At 51.6% G+C, this 21160-nt stretch overlaps 1 protein-coding gene across 5 annotated transcripts in view; it reads right to left on the bottom strand.

The window, feature by feature from the left end:
* LOC119394321 (transcription factor 12) overlaps nucleotides 1–21160 on the bottom strand; it is a 215105-nt gene that overhangs the window by 119018 nt on the left and 74927 nt on the right. The window contains exon 1 of one of the 5 annotated variants that reach the window (XM_037661617.2): nucleotides 17846–18112. The exons of the other annotated variants lie outside the window; for them this stretch is intronic. Within the exon in view, the coding sequence (XP_037517545.1) occupies nucleotides 17846–18097 (252 nt within the window). The 5' untranslated portion in view covers nucleotides 18098–18112. Of the gene's footprint in view, nucleotides 1–17845; nucleotides 18113–21160 lie in introns of those variants that run through there. 5 annotated transcript variants of the gene reach the window in all.

Consider the following 21160-nt stretch of genomic DNA (forward strand, 5'->3'; position numbering starts at 1 on the left):
CGCGAACCCCGTCGAAACCTGTGCTTAGTAAAGTTCGGTGTGTAATGATTAGACGAGCGATGAAGCATATGACACTAGCGTATGGAATGTAGTCCGATTTTCTTCGCTACCCTTGTGGCCGGAGTCGGCGACGCTGGGGTGATAAACGAAACTGTCGTAGCGCCATCATACCTAAGGTGCATGCGGTGTTCTTATCATTACTTGTACTGGCAGGAGACGAGTTCGCACGCACTAACGAATGTGTACTACAATCGGTAATGTATAAAACGCCACAGGGCCTACGGTCCATTACTTTGAACCCTCCCCGATTCTACACCAGAAATAACGTTTATCATAAACTATGGCTGCAGCGCTACGATTTGCCGACGCTTGCCGGTGTGTAATGTAAAGTTTTTTAGTTTACGTTGCCGTTTATTGCTCATAACAAGGACACAAATGTGGATTATACCAACATAAGAAGGGAGGCTCCATATCCAACAGAGAGTTCAGGAGACATCCCATTAGAATGGAGTAGAATACGTAAGCACAAGCAAAGAATGCACGTAATGTAAAGCATCTCCGTGGTTTTTCATATATCGTACACGTTGCCAGCAGGAACGCATGGCCACAAAACAAGGAGACAAGCTATGAAGCAGGAAGCAAGCCCAAGAGAGAGGCAGGCTGGACGAAGACCAGCTACCTTCCAAGGTTTGGCTAACGATGCGTTCCGACGAATGAGGCGGAACCCTATTCTTGGCACACTCGGCCGCACAATGAGCGTCGATCGCCATATGTTTCACGACGATACTTCGTGGAATAGCAATTATCCGTCGCGCGCGCGCGCGTGTGAATCCCCGCTGCAAAAGAGCTCGGTGCCCCGGGATCCAATCGACGCTATCGACAGCGTCGCGCCATTGCGTAACGTACAAGGCGTAACAGCGGCGATGCGTGGTCCCGCGCGTGGCGAAGGTTACACGAGCTCCCACGCACACACATGCCGCGCACAAACGTGCTTTAGTTTCACGCTCGCAGAGCTCTGTATTCAATACACACGGGGCAACGTCCGAGAAGCGCGCATCTCCTCCCGACGACCCGTACCAACACCATAAAAACGCTCCCAACGCTATTCGAAAGGCGATCTCGCCGGAAATCACGTACTCGAGTAAAGCGATGCGAGCCACCGCGCCGCCCTATCTTAATTACAATGATGCACGCGGCGACTGTGCAAAAAACACTGCGGACCCGTAAGTCGGTGATTCATCTTGACCAGACATGACGAATACCCCAGCCGGGTACGTAACGCACAGCCAGTCGGGATGCACGAAGGAGGAGGAGAGAGCACGCAAGACACACTAACCGGGGCACCGACAGCAATGCCGCTCCGTCCGTCACGACCTTTTTTTCCCCGCTTCGCGAGGACTGCTCGCCTAATGGTCTGTCGGCCGAGAGGTTTGAGGCGTGGGTGCTGCCACGCACTGCATAGGCCAGTGCACCCACACGAGCATCGGGAGACAAAGGAAAACCATTGTGGCGGCACGCACGGTCGGCCGCCCCCGCGCTGCAGACAGATCGGAAGTCGCAAGGGGGAATAGACGATGAAGAAGCCCTTCGCCAACCACAACGACGGCACCGCGCACCGCCGCAAAACTGCCAACGCAACGACCGCGAAACGAATGGATGCTTACCGACGCGCCACTGGGCCCACTTCAACTTGACCTCTTGCGCACAGGCGGTCAGCTGTCGCTGGTATGCAGACAGAGACAATGCCGCCTCCGCGCGCTTTACGGCGAAAAAATGATTTGTCGGGAAGGCGATTCGCGATCGAGGAGCCACTGGGGCAGAATGCAACAATGCGCGATGAACAGTCGACTAAACTTTGCTTTACGTTGAAGGCTGTAGTGAATTAATGACGACCCAAATAGGTACGTGCGCGCAGAGGGGGCAAACCTTTAAACCGAAGGACTTACTTCCCTACCAGCGGAATACGTACCGCACCGTTTCAGTGAGCACAGATCACGTCGGGATAAAATATATCACACTATGATGGGCGGTAACGTTCGGTCTTGTCTTCGATCACTTGCTTCACTTAGTTCTCCTCCACTTTCTGCCTATTATTATACGGCAGTAGTGGAGACACGCATACTTCATTTCCAAGTTAGCACTTTGCGGTAGCAACTTCACAGCTCACTGACGTGGGAGCGATTCGGCGAGCTCAGCACTTGCTATAATTCCCTTATATTTCATATAGTTGCCCATAATTCGCCCCCCTTTCAGATGAGCGACAACGAATTTGTACCACAGAAATACGCAGATTCCGCGCGGTTTCGCACATTTCCAACATCCGTTACAGCGGCGACGACAGCAAATCTATCCCGACGCGTTCTCACGCGCAGGGACCCGGACAGACTCAAAATGCATACGTGTTTATTACCACTTTGTTGAACCTGAAAGTCCTTCGACATTCGGACCCGCGACCTTCCTGGCCGGATAGGTTGCTACTGCGTACAAGTCTAAGCACCTGCTTAGACTTGTACGGCGCCGAAAGCGCCAGTCACCGCGCGCAGTGAACTGAGGCACGTTCTGCAGCACACACGCGCTTTCTTTCGTCAGATCGCGGGAATGTCTTCGGTTAAGGAGCAGGGAAAGGCTGGCTGCAAAGCGGCGAGCAAGAAAGAGAGAGAGAGATAAAGAACAAAAGAACCTCAGAACGGTTCACGGGCGAGAAACAGCAGAAACAGAAAGAAGCTGCTACCGCCCGGCCTGCTAAGAGCAGCAGCAGCAGCAGCAGTGGGACGCAGGCAGCGGCCAAGTAAAGACCATCGGCTGGCGGCCGCTTCGCTGGCGAGAACAGCGGAGCGAAGAGAGAGAGAAGAAGAAGCCGGAGTCGCATTTTGGCCCCAGAGTCAATTATCGATTCTCCATCTGGCGGCCATCCTCTTCCTCCTCCCGTTGGCCTAATGATGAGCGCCGCGGAGGCGGCGGCGGCTCTCTCACTCTCACGGATGCGTTGCAGCAGCCTCTAACGACCTGTAGCCGAGCAGCTATACACCAATTTCACAAGGAGGCTGCCATTTTTAAAGCTCGCCACCGCCGCAGCGCCGTCTAGCGTCTGTGATGTTTCGCCGCCCTTCCGGTGTGTGGGGTTCGGCGGCGGTTTATGCAGCGTGTATACGCTCAGTTCACAAGGTATTGCTGTTCTTCGCGGTACACGGGCAAAACAGAGCAACGCTTCGCGAGTTTAAAGGCGCTGGTAAACAATCGCTTAGCCGTCAGCTTCAAAATGGCTGAAACAGCAAGCAGCGGCGGCCCACGAGACGTTCCCGCAGCAGCGCCGACGATGAGAAGAATGCCAATACAGTTCTTAAGCAGCATCTGTAAATTGGCAAATGCTTTGTATGTTTTGTTACAGCTGACCTCGGTGTGGTTCTTGAAATATGCGCTATAAGAGAGCGTTAACATTTAGGACAACTCTCGAAGTAATCGGAGAAACGTAAATGGAGACGAGCGAACACATTGTCCGGCTGCGCGCTAGGTGCGCGCATTAGTGTTTGAGATGACTCTCGGGTTTCCGTGCCGTGATTGTGCAAGTTAAACGTAACTCTAATCCCTAACAGGTCATTTGGTTCCGCTTAGCACGTCGCAATACAATGTTCATGGAACGACAGGAGCACAAACACCGATGCCTGTGTTCATTCGTGTCGCCGTCGTAGTTAAAAGCTTGTGGCCTGTGATCGTTGCACGGGATAAGAAACAGATGTACGACGGGTGAGCTGAAAATTCGGCGTAGAAACAACACGATGATAAAATGAAAATAAGCCTGTTGCACATCTGGAAGCATGACATGGCGTAAGTTCGCTTCGGCGCGAGCCGCCGCCACTAGCGATACGCCGAAAGGGCGCCCGCTTTTGGTAACATTATTGTCAGTTTGTTTTCTGGCGAGTATTTGAGAAGCATTACGACGAGCGCACGTGTCCAAGTAACGACCTGGCTTTAACGAACGTGGGCCGATTATTCACGACACCCAGGTTGTCGCGAGAAAAAAAAAAAAAAGGTGCGGTTGTCATAAACGCTACCTTAGTTATCGTCACAAAATTGTCAAGTCGAGAGAGAACGTGCTCTCGACGAAACGTTCAAGACGCGTACCTGCGCCAAAGCACACATGTCATGCGGGCCTTTCTGTCATGTAGATTAGAAAGTGCTAATTCGATAACCTCGAAATTGCACGCACAAAGATGGAACATTTTCTAGCCGCAGGCATTGTAAATCATGTGCTGTAGCATAGAAATCAGAGAGGTTGATGTTATGAGCGGACAACTCTTGGGCAAACATTTTGTGTATTAATCGTCAGCCTTGACATTGGTTTTCTTTGGTGCAGATGATAAAGTGTAGCAGCACGCAAGCGCAATCACAAGCTGGTGTGATGACTTGAAAATGTGGCCATAAGTGAAGACACCACATATAATATACTATTTGCGGGAGAAGAAGGCGTGCGACCTGAGAGAAGCGAGGACATTTAAAAGCATTGTGCACTTCGCATGCCTTGGCTGCCAGTCTTTCAGGCTTCCGTTGTTGTTGCCGCAGCCAAACACAGCGCAGTGGTAGCTTGTCGACTTGTTCTCGTCCGACATTTCGATTTGCGGCTGCACAATTGCTTCAGCGCGTGGATAAATGGAAACACGCTGACATCTCACGCACCACGCAGTGCAAAACTCGGGAATCCGCACACACCAGCGGCAGCGGTCGGCCGAGGTGGAGAGAGAGAAAGCGGTGAAAATACACCGGTTCGAGGCTACGCTCCTCCTCTCCGTGAAAACGGTCTATACCGCTACACCGTTGCACGCCCGACCAACGGAGCTCGCGGCGGGGAGGGAGGGGGGTGCGAACACATACCGGCCAAGGATCTCGACGAGAGAAAAGGGTCCGCGCTATTCTGCCCACCGTTGCAACTCCCTCCGGCCGCGGAACACCTACCACGCCGCCGTTCACGCCTCTCTCTATTATAGTCGCCGAACGAAGAATGAAGAGGACGAAAAAGAAGCGCGAGCGGCTGCCACACAGATCGCTCACCGTGTACACGGTCAATACTAGAATAGTGGTACGCGGCCCAGGCCGATGAACCGGCCACGCCAGTGTAGTTGGTTGCGCCGAGGACGGAATAAGTGTGTCCATTCCATTTCCGATTCCTGGCCTTTTATTACTTCGTCAGTGATCCGAGGTTGATATACACACCAGTGGCGTGCAAGGCCGGGGGGGGGGGGGGGTGTTAGGGGTCGGAATGCCCCCCCCCCCCCCGGAAAAGTTTCTCGCTACGCCCCTGTGTTACACACAAACGGTAAAACTGTCAAGATTATGTGTAAGAAAGCAATAGGTATAAAATGAAATAATTTTTTTTTAGCGCACGTATCATACTGCAGGAGTGCGGCCACTGATACGTCCACGAACAGACTCGTGTATGTTCTTATATTTACTTTTGTGCGTTCTTAGTGACACATTTATATAATTTAGTTTGACTGGTTTTATTCCCGCAATACCTGACGTTGTTAAGAGTTTACACCTCACGTTTACTTATGCCTACTGTAGTGCCGAAGGTTTTAAAAGACAAAAGAAAAGGCCGTATGTAAGACAAGCTTTCTCTAAGCACAACACGCCACGCGAGCCCGCACCAAATCAAAGGACAGAGAAACGGCCACTGAAAAAAAACAAACAAAAAAAAAACATGGAAAACGAAATTATAGCTCGTGCGCGTGCGGACGCCCGCACCGCACGTTGATTCTAGACATCCTATTCGCTCCTTTTTTTTTTTTTTTTCCTTTACGCCTTTCCCGGTGGCACTGAGACGTGCTCCTTTAAACCGGGAGGGGGGGGGGGGGGCTAGACCTTACTTATGAGCTAAAAATAGCTTAAGCCGTATTTCCTAAACATAACAACAATCTCCTCTCTCCCTCCATTCTGCACCGAGAAGCTGGAAGAAGCAGAACCTTGGAAAGTTAGTACGGTCTGGTTGCGTAGCCCTCGCGTCGATTCTCTATAGGAAGTACGCCCGAGCGAGCGTCAAAAACTCCCGAAAAACGGGCTCGCTGCTGCAATACGGTGAGCGGCTCCGGAACGAGGCGTAGTCGCTTCACTGCCATCGCTGGGGTCCTTGCGGGGAAGACAAACCTCCAGGGAGACAGAGTCCATACCGCACACCCGTTAACCCAGATTTCCCGCTCGAGGGTCGATTCGGCGCGTGCGAGGAACAGAGTAAAAACAAACACGCACAACGCGTCGACTGTGTGTTTTTGTGACCAGTAAGTGGCGCATCGGGAAGCAACACATGTGCAATGTTGCCTCTCTCGACGAAGAAGATCCGAGCAACACTTCCCGGGGGAGATGAGCGGCGGGAAGCACACTCGAAAAGGACCCGAATGCCCGCAGAACTGGGATTCCAGTTCGCTCAAGCGCCAATGTGGGCAGAACGTCCTCACAGAAAGAAGGTGATGCCGTTCAGTGTTGCCAACAGTCTGCGTTGTTTAGAAAGATCAAACGGTTTGGGAATAGAATCCCTGAGTAATCTGCCTCTCGAAGTTTCTGTTAGGAGCAACAGCTGCACTCAGTATTTACTGCCTGTACTGCTGCCGTACAGGCAGCTTATAACTTGTAATGCCAACATTTGACCATAGGTCGGCAAACTCAATCACGAGTCGAATCACGCAGACTCACTCCCACTCAGATCGAACTTGAGTCGTGAGTGTGTCCGGGTGAGTAATATTTTGGTGAGTTTCGAGTCCGAGTGAGTTCGGTTGAGACAAATTTTAGGGAGTCTGAATCCGAGCGAGCCCTAAGCACAAAATAGAATTCTTGAGCGAGTCTGAGTCAGATCCAAATTTTTTTGCCGACCTATGGAGATACCTAAACTTCAGCATTGCTATCAGCCTTATGACGGCTCAGGTTGATATTCACTTCTACTCACTCATACTTAAACGCACCAGCGTTCATACACCAGCTCAATATTTATTGAACAGAAGCATGCCTTGACCCCCCCCCCCCCCCCCACACAAAATTTTTCAAAAGGAACTTCTTAGATAAAAATATCTCGCGTGAGTCACATCTTTCAGTAAAAATGCCCTTACTGGATTGCAATCACTGATAACTCGTATGTGAAGCTACAAGATAAAAATGCGTAGAGCACCGATTATGCGAGATAGAGCTTAAGTTCGTTGAAATCCTGATCGAAAAAGCTTATTATACGCTAACGGACTCATGAGTCGACTCACTCAGACTCAGATCAAGCCGTAAGTCTGAGCGTGAGTAAGGTAGGGTGAGTAATATTTAGATGAGTTTGAGTCCGAGTTAGTCCGGTTTGTGAAAATTTTAGTGAATCTGAGTGAGTCCGGCTGAGTAAAATTCTGGTGAATCTGAGTCCTAGTGAGCCCTAAGGGCAAAATATATTCAAGGTCTGAGTGAGCTCTACATTTTTTGCCGACCTATGCATTTGACTTATCATTCTCTAGCACTCCTGCGGCGTTTCGAAGGTTGTTCAACAGGGTAAATTCTTATCGCTAACGATAAGTACACACATACATACAGCATTAAGAAAGTCCCCTGGAAAGTGCCACTGAGGTAATTTGTGTAACGCAGTTTAATTGCCGTTAGTATATCCGGCACGCGTGACTAGTGCGTTAAAGAGGGACAGACGACGGGACGAGACACATAGACGATACACGTGTGCTGCAGATCGCTTCACAAACAAACTGTAGACGTAATTTCGTGCTTTCGGGTGAAACAGAGAGTGAGCTCCATCGTACTCATTTTTGCAGTGGTTGAGTTTCGACCGTCGCCAGGCGATTTTCTTGCGATAGGAGACCTCGCTTCACAAGACGATTGCCGACACAGTGAAGGTTGCACACCGTTACGGCCTTCTTTTTTGTAAAGCCTGTTGAGGCAGTCGAAGCGAACTTCCGTCAATCTGGCGCAATAAGTTCTTACCGCATTTAATTAAACAGGCGTGCAAGACGTGATGTGTACACCACACGCCGACCACCCCAATAAGAAAACTGGATTCTCAATGCGCGGATTCATGCAGCCACCTCTATCTAGCCAAAAGAGTGCCCAAAACGACCGAGTAAGACCGCCAACAAACGACACCGTCATACAAACACTGCAGCAGCCAGAGTCTTTCTTCTCAATGAAAGCGGCCCGGTCTGCCTGCACCGTTATAGGGCGGCATTGCAGCGGCAACGCGAACTGGACGCTTCGCGGGAAAAAAGAAACTATAGTAAGAATACAAAAAACCGGCTCGCCGACAGCGCGAACTCCCCCGAACCATGACGCGATTTATCCCGTGCCCGACGGCCGCCACCGGTCGGCCGCTTCGGGGAGCCACCGAGGCGATGGCCCCGTGAGGCAAGCAAGCACACTCCCTCCCTCCACATATAACAGTCGTTTCTTTTTCTTTCCTCGGTTTTTGTGACCAACCTGCGCTAACGAATCCACGCGCCGCAGCCTCTATGCCAGCGATGAGTGCTAGCTAGCTGCAGCTATGCTGCGCGGGTGGATCGCCGCCATTTCCATAATGCTCCCGGGCCCCCCCAGAGCACAGAGCGTTCAGCGGAAGAGCGGACACACAAAGAAGTCATTACGGGGGCGCGCAGAGTCCGTGCCGCCGCCGACGGGTCGGGACGGCGCGGCACTGCGTCGCTCGTGTGTGCAGTGCACCACCACGACTGCCGCACGGCCAGTGATCGTTCAGGAAGAAGGCTGTCGACCCTGCCTGTCTGTCTGTGTGTAGAACAAAAAATAAGCAATATAGAAGATGGAACTCCGGCGATAAGCCTCTGTACAGGAGCTGCCATAGAAGCCATGCCACCAGTGAAGCCAGAATGGGAATATTGGATACAATGTGTGTGTGTGTGTGTGTGTGTGTGTGTGTGTGTGTGTGTGTGTGTGTGTGTGTGTGTGTGTGTGTGTGCGCACGTGTGTGTGTGCATTCTTATTTCAAAGTATCATTACAGTGAAAACTGGACAGCCAAGACCTCAAGGGTTTGAAAGGCTGTACCTGGCAGACAGATGGAAACAACTAATTACTAATAAACAAGTGAACGATTCATGGCAATTACAACACAGCAACTTAACGAATTACTCAATAATTTAGAATGCCGCAATGTCAGAGCTCACAAAGGTATGAAGTTGTCGCCCCACGCGTGAGATTGAGCGCGCACTCCGACCAGGCCTGTGCTCATTTGAATTCCAAAGTAGACACAGAGAATACCACCCGTGGTCTAGTATGCAGGCAAACGTGTCTAAGGGGGCTTTTCACGAGGACATGCGTCACGCGGAGTTTCGGTCTCCACTCCGCCCATCACTGCGAAGCAACTCTTCCTGCTTCCCTTGTGCGACTACCACTCTGAATCCGCTCCGAATCTCTCATAGGAACAAACCTGCTCCTAAAGAAATAGCAGAAAAGTTTAATCCAACTCTGCCACCTGAATTTAACATTACAGAATGAGATAAAATACTCGCAGACTTTGCCGCTCGCGAACTCCAGCGTATACGTCTGCGAAAGTGCGCGGTGGCGAAACAGCGCACCCGGTGCATGGCTGCGGCTTCCGTTAAGCCGATTAAGAGAAGCGCAACGGGCCTCACGCTCTCCTTCATCCATTAGCTGCTTCGACTTCCAGATTCGCGTGACTAGAAACTAATTGGTGTGGTGGTCGGAGACTAATTTTCGCGTCTCGACTCGCCTGAGAAACGTCTCTCCCGTATTTGCGTGATGCAGCGTTCACGAGCGCGGACGCAAAATAGACAACTCAACCGCTGGAGTGACATAAAATGTTGCTGTAATAACAGCACACGGCCAACATTAACAAAACGGTTGTTATCACTTAGCCCACATTAGCATCATTTGCCAATACATAGCCAACACCAGTCAACAATAGCTGTCATCTGCCAGCACCACACGCTATCAGCCATCGCAGGCCAACGTTAGCGAGGGCGAATCGGCGGTGACAGTGTGCGAGTAAACACGGTAGTTGAATTCAATCAGATATGTAGATCGTACCATGTTACAAAATCTGAGAAGGAGAGTCCCAAGAAAGTGCGTGTGTGTGTGTGTTAAAGAGATGGGCGGGGGGGGGGGGGGGGGTGTCAAAAAGCACGTTGAACGCTACAAGGCGTTCGCAGCAAACTGACTATTTCATTCCATTGGTGCAAGTGCAAATACTTCAAATTCGGCATACGAAATGTCGACTGCTCGTTTCTGCGCGAATATAACGGACCACGAGACTTTACGAAGTACCGTGTGTGAAAAATGAACACGGGGAATGCTTTGGAACACATCAATGCAGGAGATCCGACAAAAAGAAAGAAAAACAAATTGTCACTTACAAAAATATATACTGTTATGAGCGGCTTTCACCGCATGTCGCCGCGGATTGTGACGCTTCAGAAAAATAGTGAGAACCCACCAATCCTTACTGATTACACATCAGCTAAGTCTGACCAGTAAACGTCGCGATAAGCTGGCGCATCGCCCACAATATTTTTTTCTGGCTCATTAGGCCTTATCATAGCTTTCTTGTTGCACTAAATAAGCTTGAAGTCCTTGTTTCTCTCTAAAGCTTCCTATGGGAGGCCTCTTCCCTGCTTCGTAAAACGCACACGAAGCCTCGGCGTAAGGCAGGCAGCATCAGCGTGAGGACATGCGGTTCGCCGCGTTTCTAACTTCCTGCCTCGTAAATCGTAACCGGACACGAGTGCGAACTCTCGACCAAGAGACAGAGAGAGACAGAGGAGGGCATCGCCGAAGACGAACCGCCGCCGCCTCAGTTTTCCGCCTCGTCCCGGAAACGCTCGTCGCCCATGTTAAGGCGAAAACGACAACCGGAAAAACGGAACAGCGCGAGAAACCGCAGCTGAATGAAAGGTAAATCGATACATAAGGATCACATGCATTTATATAACGCCCCTACGAACTTATACAACGAAATGGCCTGTGAACGAAGCATTCTTTTCGTCACAGCTGTATTGCGAGCGCTACGGAGTGCAACCTTTTATAGCGAAGTGACCTGCACAACGAAGTATTTTTAAAGGTGCGCAAGTATCCCGCTATAAATGCGGTTGACATCGAGTTACTTTTGAGGAACGAACCTACTAATGAAACGTGTAACTAAATTTTCTTTTTTTCTTCTTTCTTTTTAGAGGGGGGGGGGGGGGGGGGGGAGGTGCTCTCTATTGGTATATAGTGTGCGCCAACTTTCACTGACAAAAAAGCCCACAACGTGCTAATAATTCCTCACATCAGCTATCTGACACCAGCTCCCAGTCATTCGTTTTCTTACATACATTCGTGCGATTCCACAGTATAAACGCGTGTGCCTATCTCTCGCTGCAGTTCTACAGTAAGCAACAGACAGACCAAATAATTGGAGTTCTATGTGAAAAAAACCAGGATGTGAGGCATAGCACAGTAAAGGACTCCAGATGAATTTCTTCCGGGATCCTTTACCTTTTATCTAAACCTATAAGTGCACGGGCCTTATTGCATTTAATCCCTTTCGAAGTGTGTTTGCCGTGACAGGGAATCGAAGTGGCGTCCTCGAGCTGAGCAGCGCGACACCTTAGCCACCAAGCTTCCACGGCGGGTAGCAAGTGAGAGATCAAACCGGATCGCGGTACCACCGCGGTACTATTCCCGGGCCGAGCATCCTCGCCCCCCCCCCCCCCTCGAGATTACAAAGAAAAACGAGGCTTCTATTATATTCGCAGGCACCGCGGAACGCCGCCCATAATGCAATCTCGGATCGGCGGCGGCGGCCACCGCTGTTGCGGGGTGCCAATAAATTCCGCGGGGCCTCCCCGCTTCGCCAGGCCCGGAATAAATCAATGAGCTAACAACACAGGGAGATCCTTCTTCCGACAAGCCCCTCTCCTTGCGGCGGCTGCCGATCCCGCACCAGAGCAAACACATCGACGCCCCCGCACACAGCAGCCGCGAATCTCGGGAGCTCTGCTGCAAGAAGGCACAGCAGAGGGAATAGTATAATAATTGATGGGGAACGTCCCAAAACCACGATATGATTACGAGGGACGCCGCAATGGAGGGCTCCGGAAATTTCGACTACCCAGAGGTTCCTTAACGGGCACCTAAATCGAAGCACACGGTCCTCTAGCATTTCCGCCTCCATCGAAAATGCGGCTGCGGCATCCGAGATTCGATCCCGCGTCCTTCGGGTCAGCAGTCGACAACCATAACCGCTAGACCAGCGTGACGAGTACAGCAGATAGAAAGGAAGGGCTACGGAAGCACGCATCTGTGGAGCTAGGCCCGTTTACAGGACAACGTCCTACACTACAAATTTTCGTAAGAGAACATTTTAGCCAATCACGATGCGGGGCATATTATTAGCGAAGCCAGCTAACCAATGGGGGAAAAAGCACTCACGAAATAGGAGTTCTGTGAATTCGGCCCGTGGCTCGCTGCGAACGTTTATTATAAGATTAGCATTCCTAGCCTACTTCGGCCTATTTAGACCCGCCTAGAACGCATTATCAGCTAAGGCGTTGATATGGGAAACCACTAGTGTTCAAGATTAAAGCGGCGTTCACCACTACGGCATACCTGATAATCACATCATTTTGGTTTTGGCCCGCAAGAAAAGCCTAGAATTTAAATTTTCGCCCACTTTCGCAGGTTGGCTCTGTATGCTATACAATGAACGTGAATGTCACTCGTTATTTTAATTACCTACAAAAGAAAAATAAACACGACGAATAAGATGAGCGAAAGTCTACAAAAGTCAACGATTTTTTTTTTTTAATTTCGCGCTGTAATTTCAAGTGGGGATTGCCAACACGCCTAGCATACCGTTCTTCCGACGCGATACGTCACCGGGGAGCAGTTCGGTAATACCCTGTCAAATGCTGTCGCGCAGCTGACACAGTGTGTAACGTCACATATTTCACTAAGGCAATTTTTCATTGCGAGACGAGGGGTTTAAAAGCTACCTCGATGTACCGAAGGCTCAACGCTCACCCTTCTCCCACAACGATACGTTTCACAGCCGTCAAACGGTTAGTCAGTCACGCGTACTATATGCATCCGATCCGGCACCTGACTTGTCAAGACTGTGTAGTATAGAATACGGCGCGCCAGTCAGAACAGGTGCGACCGCGCAGTCGCCGACAGGTCAACGGTCACGTGGAGGGACTCCTATTACAAGCGGACGAGAACGGAACGCTGCCCGCTTTATTGCCGAATTTTCTTTTCGCAAGGCCAAACGGAAACGCTTACGACACAGCGTGCGTACGCTCGCGCGCAGCTTAAAATTCTGCCACTCGCATCAGCGCGACATTCATCGGAGCCTCGGCTAGCCGCCGCGTCGTCTCCTGTGACAACGCTACACGCGTCGGGGGGAGGAGGGGTTAACGGCTACAGTGTCGCTTGAAACAGTGACGTCACAGACGGTCGGGGAGGCACCGGGATTGCACGGATTAATGAGAAGCACGCGGCGTGCTGCTGCATCTGTACCATCCGCTCGAGCAACGCGCGTCGTTTTAAAGAGTGAACTGAAGCAAGCAAGCAAACAAACAAAAATGAGCTACAGAGGTCGACGATCTTTTCACTCATTGTCGATATAAAACGAAAGGCGATAGATAACCGCCAACTGTACGCACTTCGCTTTATGTATGAATCATTGTACAACACGTCGTTTAATATACCGTAAACGTACGGCTCACTAAATGGGCGAATAATATGTAGGACTTTACGCTCGCCAAGTACAAGCTAACTCACCAATAAAACGCGCTTTGTGTCACGCATTTCTTTATTTCTCTCTCTCGTTTCTTCTTCTGGAATAGTCTCACCGTACCGGCCCCTTTGTCAACGGTTATCGTTTTTACAGCTCCCGGAAAATCGTGAAGGAGTGCCAGCTGCCATTAAATCGCAGCGCCGGGAATATTTCTGAAGACGGTACAAGCGGAAAACAAGTCAGGAAACAAGAAAAAAATTCTCGACGCAATAAACGTACAAAAGAAACAGAAGGGCATGGTCACGGTGACCGCTCCATCGCTGGGAAGGAACTGGACAAGTGTATCCGACGAACGCGAGCCAAGACGACGAAAGCGCATCGTAACAATCGTGATACCAGTCTCGTGTACTACGTGAACTCGACGCGCGCGGGTCGACTCAGTAGTCGAGATGACTCGGGCCGACCCGATGGCGGTTTCACACGCTATCGGTTGCGTGATTGAACCGACCCTTTCAGAGGAGGGTCAACACGAGCGAATGGCTCGCGTATACATACGCTCGACTACCAGTTTTCGACGCCCCAACAACAACAACAACAACAATAATAATAATAATAATTTATCAGGTTTTAAGGCAGCTTCGTACTAGCGGTGCCAAGCATGAAGGAAGTGCGGAGCTGGGCAGCCTTTGTTTTTCTTCGGTTTTCTCTTTCTTTTTCTTTCTTTTTCCCAGTTATTTCTATTTTTCTGCCTTATTTTTTCTCTGGCTATTTTTCGCCTCCTTCCTCTATATTTCTATTTTTAAACGTGGTTTTGCCTGCGTTACGCCAAGCGACGATAGCATACGACAGCCCGGGACTCCAGTATTTCGCCTCCATCGAAACGCGACCGCCGCGGTCGGGATCGAACCCGCGACCTTAGGGACAGCAGCCGAACGTCGTAACCACTATACCAGCGCGACGGGATTCGCGAACCGACAGGCCGAATCGACACGACTTCACGAGGTCCATGCGAGCGTATCTACTACATGGTGATACCACCTGCTCTTTTTGTTTCTCATTTGCTTGGATTTGTGTCACTTTTCTCAGTCATAATCAATCTTCTTGCACCAAATGAATGAAGTTATGGCCTTGAAAAGAGTTATTCACCGCCGATATTTTTACGAAGTGTCGTTCAAGCGTACTTCATTTCATCATTGAACGCTTGTAATGAGAAAAGTAAGCAAGAACCATGGATGCATTGAATTACACATAGAAGAGCACCGCCCCCCCCCCCCCCCCCCCCCCACACACACACACACATCTGGAAGCGCTACCGAAGAAAAACGCAGGTGCACGCGCCGCACACCCATCGGGACAGGTGTTCCTTCCCAAACATGCGCCAGAAGTTTGTCAAGCGAGCCACATGCACTGCTGGTAACTGGGCAGCAGCAGTAGCAGCAGGTGCCAAGGAGTTATTATTATAAAAGCGAAGAAATCCGCGCATCCGGTTTCTTAACCCGGTATATACACAGCCTCGGGTGAACGTGCACACGCAATGGTCATTGCAGGTCAACTCCGAGTCGAGAGAAGTCAACGGCCCTCACAAAGGCGCATAGCCCTTGGCGACACACCAGCTGAATGCAGCAGGAGTTGGAAGACGCACCTGCCACAGCCATGACGAGGGCACGTACAGTCGCGTTCAATATGACTTGCAACACCAGATCGCGTGGCCTCGCGAGTTCAAAGGCTGTTCATGGCTTCCGCTAGCCATTATTTCCATAACTAAACGCTGTTCACTCACTTGGGGATGATCCCAAATAAGAAAAATTTATTTAGGGAAATGAGAACAAGTTGGAGCCCTGCGCAATCTTTGAACTCGTGAGGCCACGCGCTCCCGCGTTGCAAGTCATATTGAGCGCGACTGTACGCCTTACAACGACATCTGTACAGGTGTCAGTAGGCACTGACAACCACATGCACCAATATGACGGAGTTCTCTTCGTCAAGATAAAGGTGCTATTTATAACACGAATGAACATTTTTACAGAATTATGGACAATTAGTGGGTCTGCTAACATGCACGGAAATTTATCCGCCCAAGCTGGGGCCTCCGCCCAATTTTTTTTAATCATCTCGATGTCGATCTCCCTATATATTTTCGCGCCACGAATTTTCCAAACAAGTCCTCCGTAAATTTACTGCTCCGACGCTTACCTATGCGCAAACGACTGGTGTAGGGTAAAGTCCCTAGATTTTTCCTTTTTATGAACAGGGAAAAATCTAGGGACTTTGGTGTAGGGCAGCATACCGGTCCTTCTAGACTGGTTATCCCTGCCTTTCCTTTCTCTCCTATTCTACACTGTACCTATTCTTTCCTTCCTGCTACGACTGGCTCACAGAGCTAGGCCGTCGAATCGGAACAATAGGTGCAAGCCATCCTGAAGAACTGAAGAGGGAAGGCTGCCTGTGTCAGTCGAGCAGTAACACCGCACGTACACCCTTCTGAACTGCGATTGCCGAAGTTTACATGAATGCGACAATAGCGCGTCGCATCAAGAGAACAAGCACCATGCTAGCCACCCCAACCATGCGTGGACAGCGTTTACATGTGGCACATCCATTTTCGTCCGGAAGAAACCTACTACTCCGGCGAGTGCGTTTCGCCGGTGAGGGTAAAGCGCGCTTCTTTCCCTCTCCCTCAATGCGACACGCCAGCGTTTAGACGCGCCGCGCTGGAGACGATTTACCTCGACTCGATTATCTACCCCTCTGCCTGGCGTATTGAAATCGTCGCTCTACCACCGACAAACATATGCGTTACCGCACCAGCTATTGCGGAAATCTATGGGAAAGCGTTGAAATACTTTACGTTTCCTACGTTACCGAATCCTTCACGAGAAGGGCGAGACACACGGTACGATTTTTCATGCGATTCGACGTCCGACACGGCGGAGGGGAAACCGGAATGGTGACCTTTCATAGCATCGTACAGCCACCATTCCCTCTCCCCCACCGCGGCGTCGGCCGTCGGATCGCATGGAAAACCGGACCGTCTGTCCCCCGCTAGACACCGTGCTCGTGGATGCGACGCGCCACTGTCGCGTTGACGCGCACTGAGAGATGCCCACACGTCGAAAACGCACACAAAACATGCCCAACAAGGACCGAAGACTAGCGCTGCATCGGAAAAGGAAGGAGAGACACAATGGGCTTTGCGGGCTAGCGACCTCAACGTCAGCGAGCCTCTCGGAAGCCTAGTCGCAAACAATGGTGAAATACGAGGCGCAATACTCGGCGCAACGGTACTGCGAGGTATCGAGGGCCGCTGACGACAATAGCTCCGCTGCGTTTGCCGCAACAAAAACACTGCACGTGTAACGGGCGGGAACAAGGTAAAAGTGGGACTGCTTTTCCAAGAAGGCGCCCTCTCTCTCCGTCCGAACAAGAAGCTGTATATCTGAATGCGTCTCGTTGGAAAATACGGAAACAGAATGCCGCAGCGTCAGAACGTATACGAAAGCGGAGGACTGCCGCAGTGGCGTCGCATAAACGGCGGCTATTCACACAACGTCGCCGAAGATGATTGCGTCGCGACTGATACCCAACAAAGGCGGCACATTTTTCGTGGGAAACACTGTCTTTTCAAAACATCGCGGTTGAAAGTGAGATGGGTTTTTACAAAGCGCTTGCTCATTCGTGCTCATTTCGCGTCTGATATAAAAGACGTGAAGTACTAACGCAACAGACTTGAAGTCCCAATAATGTCATACTGCAGTTTTAAACTACGTACAAAACACGGGACTTGGGACCGAACCGTTACAGTTACTGACAGTAAGCACACGACGTGTCATCAATTCACATTGCTGCGTCGCCTACAGCTGCGGGTCAGAAAACATGGACGCGCGTTCACACGCACTTCTCGGGGCGCACTACCTTCAAAAACGAAGACAGCGGCAACGCCGCCGAGGTACACGATTCCGTTTCGAACTCCTACGAAAGTGGGCCCGAATCGTGCACAAAGAAATCGCGCACGGCATCAACGAAGCGAGTCGCTCTTGCCACCTGCCTCTCTCTCGTCACGCCTGTAGGTAAGCATACGCCCAGAGAAAGAAAACGAAGAGCCACACGTGGTCAACAGTGTTGGTGCGGAGAGACCTCACCTGAAAGTGCTCCATCTGAGACTGGTGGTGGTTGTCGTGGTGGTGTTGGTGGTGGTGGTGATGAGGCGGCGGCGGCTGATGTTGAGCATGGTGAAGCTGGTGGTGGCCGTTGGCTATGACGCTGCCGTGGTGCTGGTGCTGGTGGTAGCCGGCAGCGGGCGACGGCGGCGTCATCATCAGCTGGTGGTGCATCTGAGTGCCGCCACCGGCGTCGAGAAAGCCCTGACCGCCGCCGCTATCGTAGGGAAACATGACGACGACGACGCTGGCCCGGTAGCGCACGCGCACCACATCAAGCGCGCGCAATCACCGCGGCGTAATCATCATCACCACGCGCGGCTAGACACCGCCGCGAGGACGGACACCCAAGACGCGCGATCACCAACCAGCAGGCCGAGAAATCTCTTCTCCCTCGTCGACGGTAGAAACCACTCGGAAGACGACTAACTTCACCGAAGAGCTGAGACACCAGCCAGTGGCGACCGCTTTACTAACAATGATACTCAGCACAGCCGGGGTAAACGAAAAGCAGTAACAGCCCCGTCGACAACGAGCCGCCGGCTGGCTTCACCACGAGACAGTAGAGGCGGGGGAGAAGAAACGAGCACGGCCGCACCTCACCACGCGCGCGCGCTACTAGCCGCTCACTTCTCGGCGTGTGCGTCGAGTTCTGCTGCTGCTGCTGCAAGCGAGGAGTCGCTCGCTCCAACGACGCCACAGAGTGCGCGGAGAGGAGGCAAAACGCCACCGTCGGGGAAACAAAGAACAGAGGAGGAGGAGGCAGCTCGCCCCGAAGCCGTCCAGAAAGGAGGAAGCAAAAAAAGCGGGAGAGGAGGAAACGAAGCGTCGTCGGTCGCGGTGGTGCTCCCCTAGCTTCGAGGGAGCCCCCCTCTCCTACCCCTGCTCCTACCACGACCCGAGAGAGCTTCGTTCGGGAGGGAGCAGCAGCGCGGTGCACTTCGGTGAAAGAGGGGACCGGGATGAGACAGAGAATAGAGAGAGAAAAGAAAAGACATATAGATACGGATTGAAACACAAGGCTGGCGACGAAATAAAGGAAGAGCACCGAAATTCGCGGAGTAGCGCGAATAGCGGGCTGCAAAGAAAGGAAAAATAAAAGAAAAAGGACACGAAAAGAGTGAGGTGAAACAAAAAAATGCGAAAATGTCTGCCGCATAACCAGCGCGAGTGAAACGAGACTGGAGGGAGGAAGACCTGCACAGAGACGAAAATCCAACAGCACAGAGAGAGAGAGGGGGAGGGAGTTGCTTCGAAGGAAGGGAAGAGTAACGGAGGAGGGCAAAAAGGCAAGCGCCACGCGCGTAGCAAGGCGCAAGCTCCCGCGTTCGGGCCCCACTTTGCGCCTCTGTATTTCTCGTTTTGATCTCTCGTTTTCTTTCTTTACTTAGCGTCCCCTCATCCCCTACCTAACATAATCGCGAAGCGTATCCCCCCGCCCCTTCACTCTCCTCCGCGCGATCCTCTCCTCTCTGAACTGACGCGTACGTCGCGAAGCACCCAGCGCATAGCGCAGCAACCGAAACACAAAGGCAAAAATGTTGCTCCGCAGGAAAAGAAGAGAAAGACCGAAAGAAATACCACCTCGCGCCTTCCCGAGAATTCGGGCACACAAATACAGAGGACCCGAACGAAATACCAAAGCTTCTCAATGGGGCTCAAGGAAAAGCAGAAGACGACGACAGTGCGGGAAACAGCAATATCGACGAGGGAAAAAAAAAGTGTACATACATAAAAAAACATGTTAAGGGAAGGCGGCAACGAGCGCCCGGGATTCGCGCGCGAACGATGCTTCCCGAGGACAGCGGAGCAAGGCTCCTAGAAAAGGATATCGCAGCAAAACAAACCCGCGCAGCATAGGCTATAAGAGCGAGAATGAGAGCGAGCAAGGGAACAGAAAGAAGTCGAACAACACGGCAAGCCACGACGACGGCCAGAGTCGAGCCAAGCCGAACCGACGACGTCGCGCGAAAGCAGCAACAGAGGCAGCGGCGGCGGAGGCAAGCCACGAGAACGAAGCAGAAAGGGGGGATCCTAAACGCGCCGACGCCGCCGTCACCATCATCGTCGTCATTTTCGTCCTCCCTCGGCTGCTGCATTTTCCGCAGCAATGAACTGGATCGCTGGCGCAACCCAGCGAGCGAGAAACGCAAGCGCGGCACGCAACGAAGCCATCCGAAGAGATGAACAGAAAAGAAAGAGCGGATCCCGGCCGGAACACAGAACGGGCTCCACAACCGAGAAGAAAGGAGCGCGCTCACACACAACACAGCGCGCATCCCGGCTGCGGCACCCGTAATTGTCTTTGGCTGCTGCTGCTACGATCGCCGCCGCGCTGTTGAGGATCGTCTTCGCGGCGTTGCGCTTGTAACACCATAATACACGCCGCTACAGACACCACACCGCCGCATCTTCGTCGTCGCGGTCGCTTCTTCTTCCGCTCCTTCGGAAAGAGGAAGTAAGGACGGCGGCGGTGGCTTTCGCTAGAGTTGCGTTTAAATTATCCGGCGATGCGGCGAAGATAATGCGCTTTTGCGGAGAAGAAGCCTCGAGACGATCTTTAACGCTCGTGTTGTTCCGAGAGAGAACGAAGACAGAAGGGAGCCATTTGAGCGGAAAAGAGCGTTCGCCGCCGCAGATGATTACGCCCGATTGCTTGCTTGTTTGGAGCGTTTAATAAGCGTTAAACGCCGCCACGTGCCGCGTACACATTAGGAAAAAAGCCAGCGCAACAGAGATGCTTCGACGAATAACAAGACTGCTCGGCCGAACGCATCGCGGCCCGGCGGTCTCGGTTCCTCTTGCCGAGACGAACAAACAAGCCGTCGAAGAAAGTCAAGGCGCGTGCAAGCACGGACGCAAGAAAGGCGGAGAACCAGACTACAGAAATTCGACGAATCCCTAATATGAAACTAGTTTAACTAAACACAGCTGGCGAGGAAATGCACCGAGAAAAAAAGACGACCAAGAATCAAATAACGAACTCCCAGGGTCCCTTATGCCTAAGACGACTCGAAGGAGAAAGCGATCTTCTTGTTTTTCTTCTCAAATCGATGCATTGGTCCTCCCGCGCCCCACTCCGAAAGCTTTTTGCACCTAAGGTGGTTTAGCACTGCCTCTGTGATGGGCCCACCTATGACCAAGCCACGATATCACTTGATGTGACGTCACGATAGCCTTCATGTGACGTCACGATATATGACGTCGTGACGTGATTTTTTGCACCATTCACGTTGACGCCGACGCCGTGAGACGCCGCCGACGGTCAATTTCCGCGTCTTATGAGGCATCTAAGGC

This window comes from Rhipicephalus sanguineus, chromosome 5, assembly GCF_013339695.2.
Source record: "Rhipicephalus sanguineus isolate Rsan-2018 chromosome 5, BIME_Rsan_1.4, whole genome shotgun sequence".
NCBI classification, from domain to species: Eukaryota; Metazoa; Arthropoda; class Arachnida; order Ixodida; family Ixodidae; genus Rhipicephalus; species Rhipicephalus sanguineus.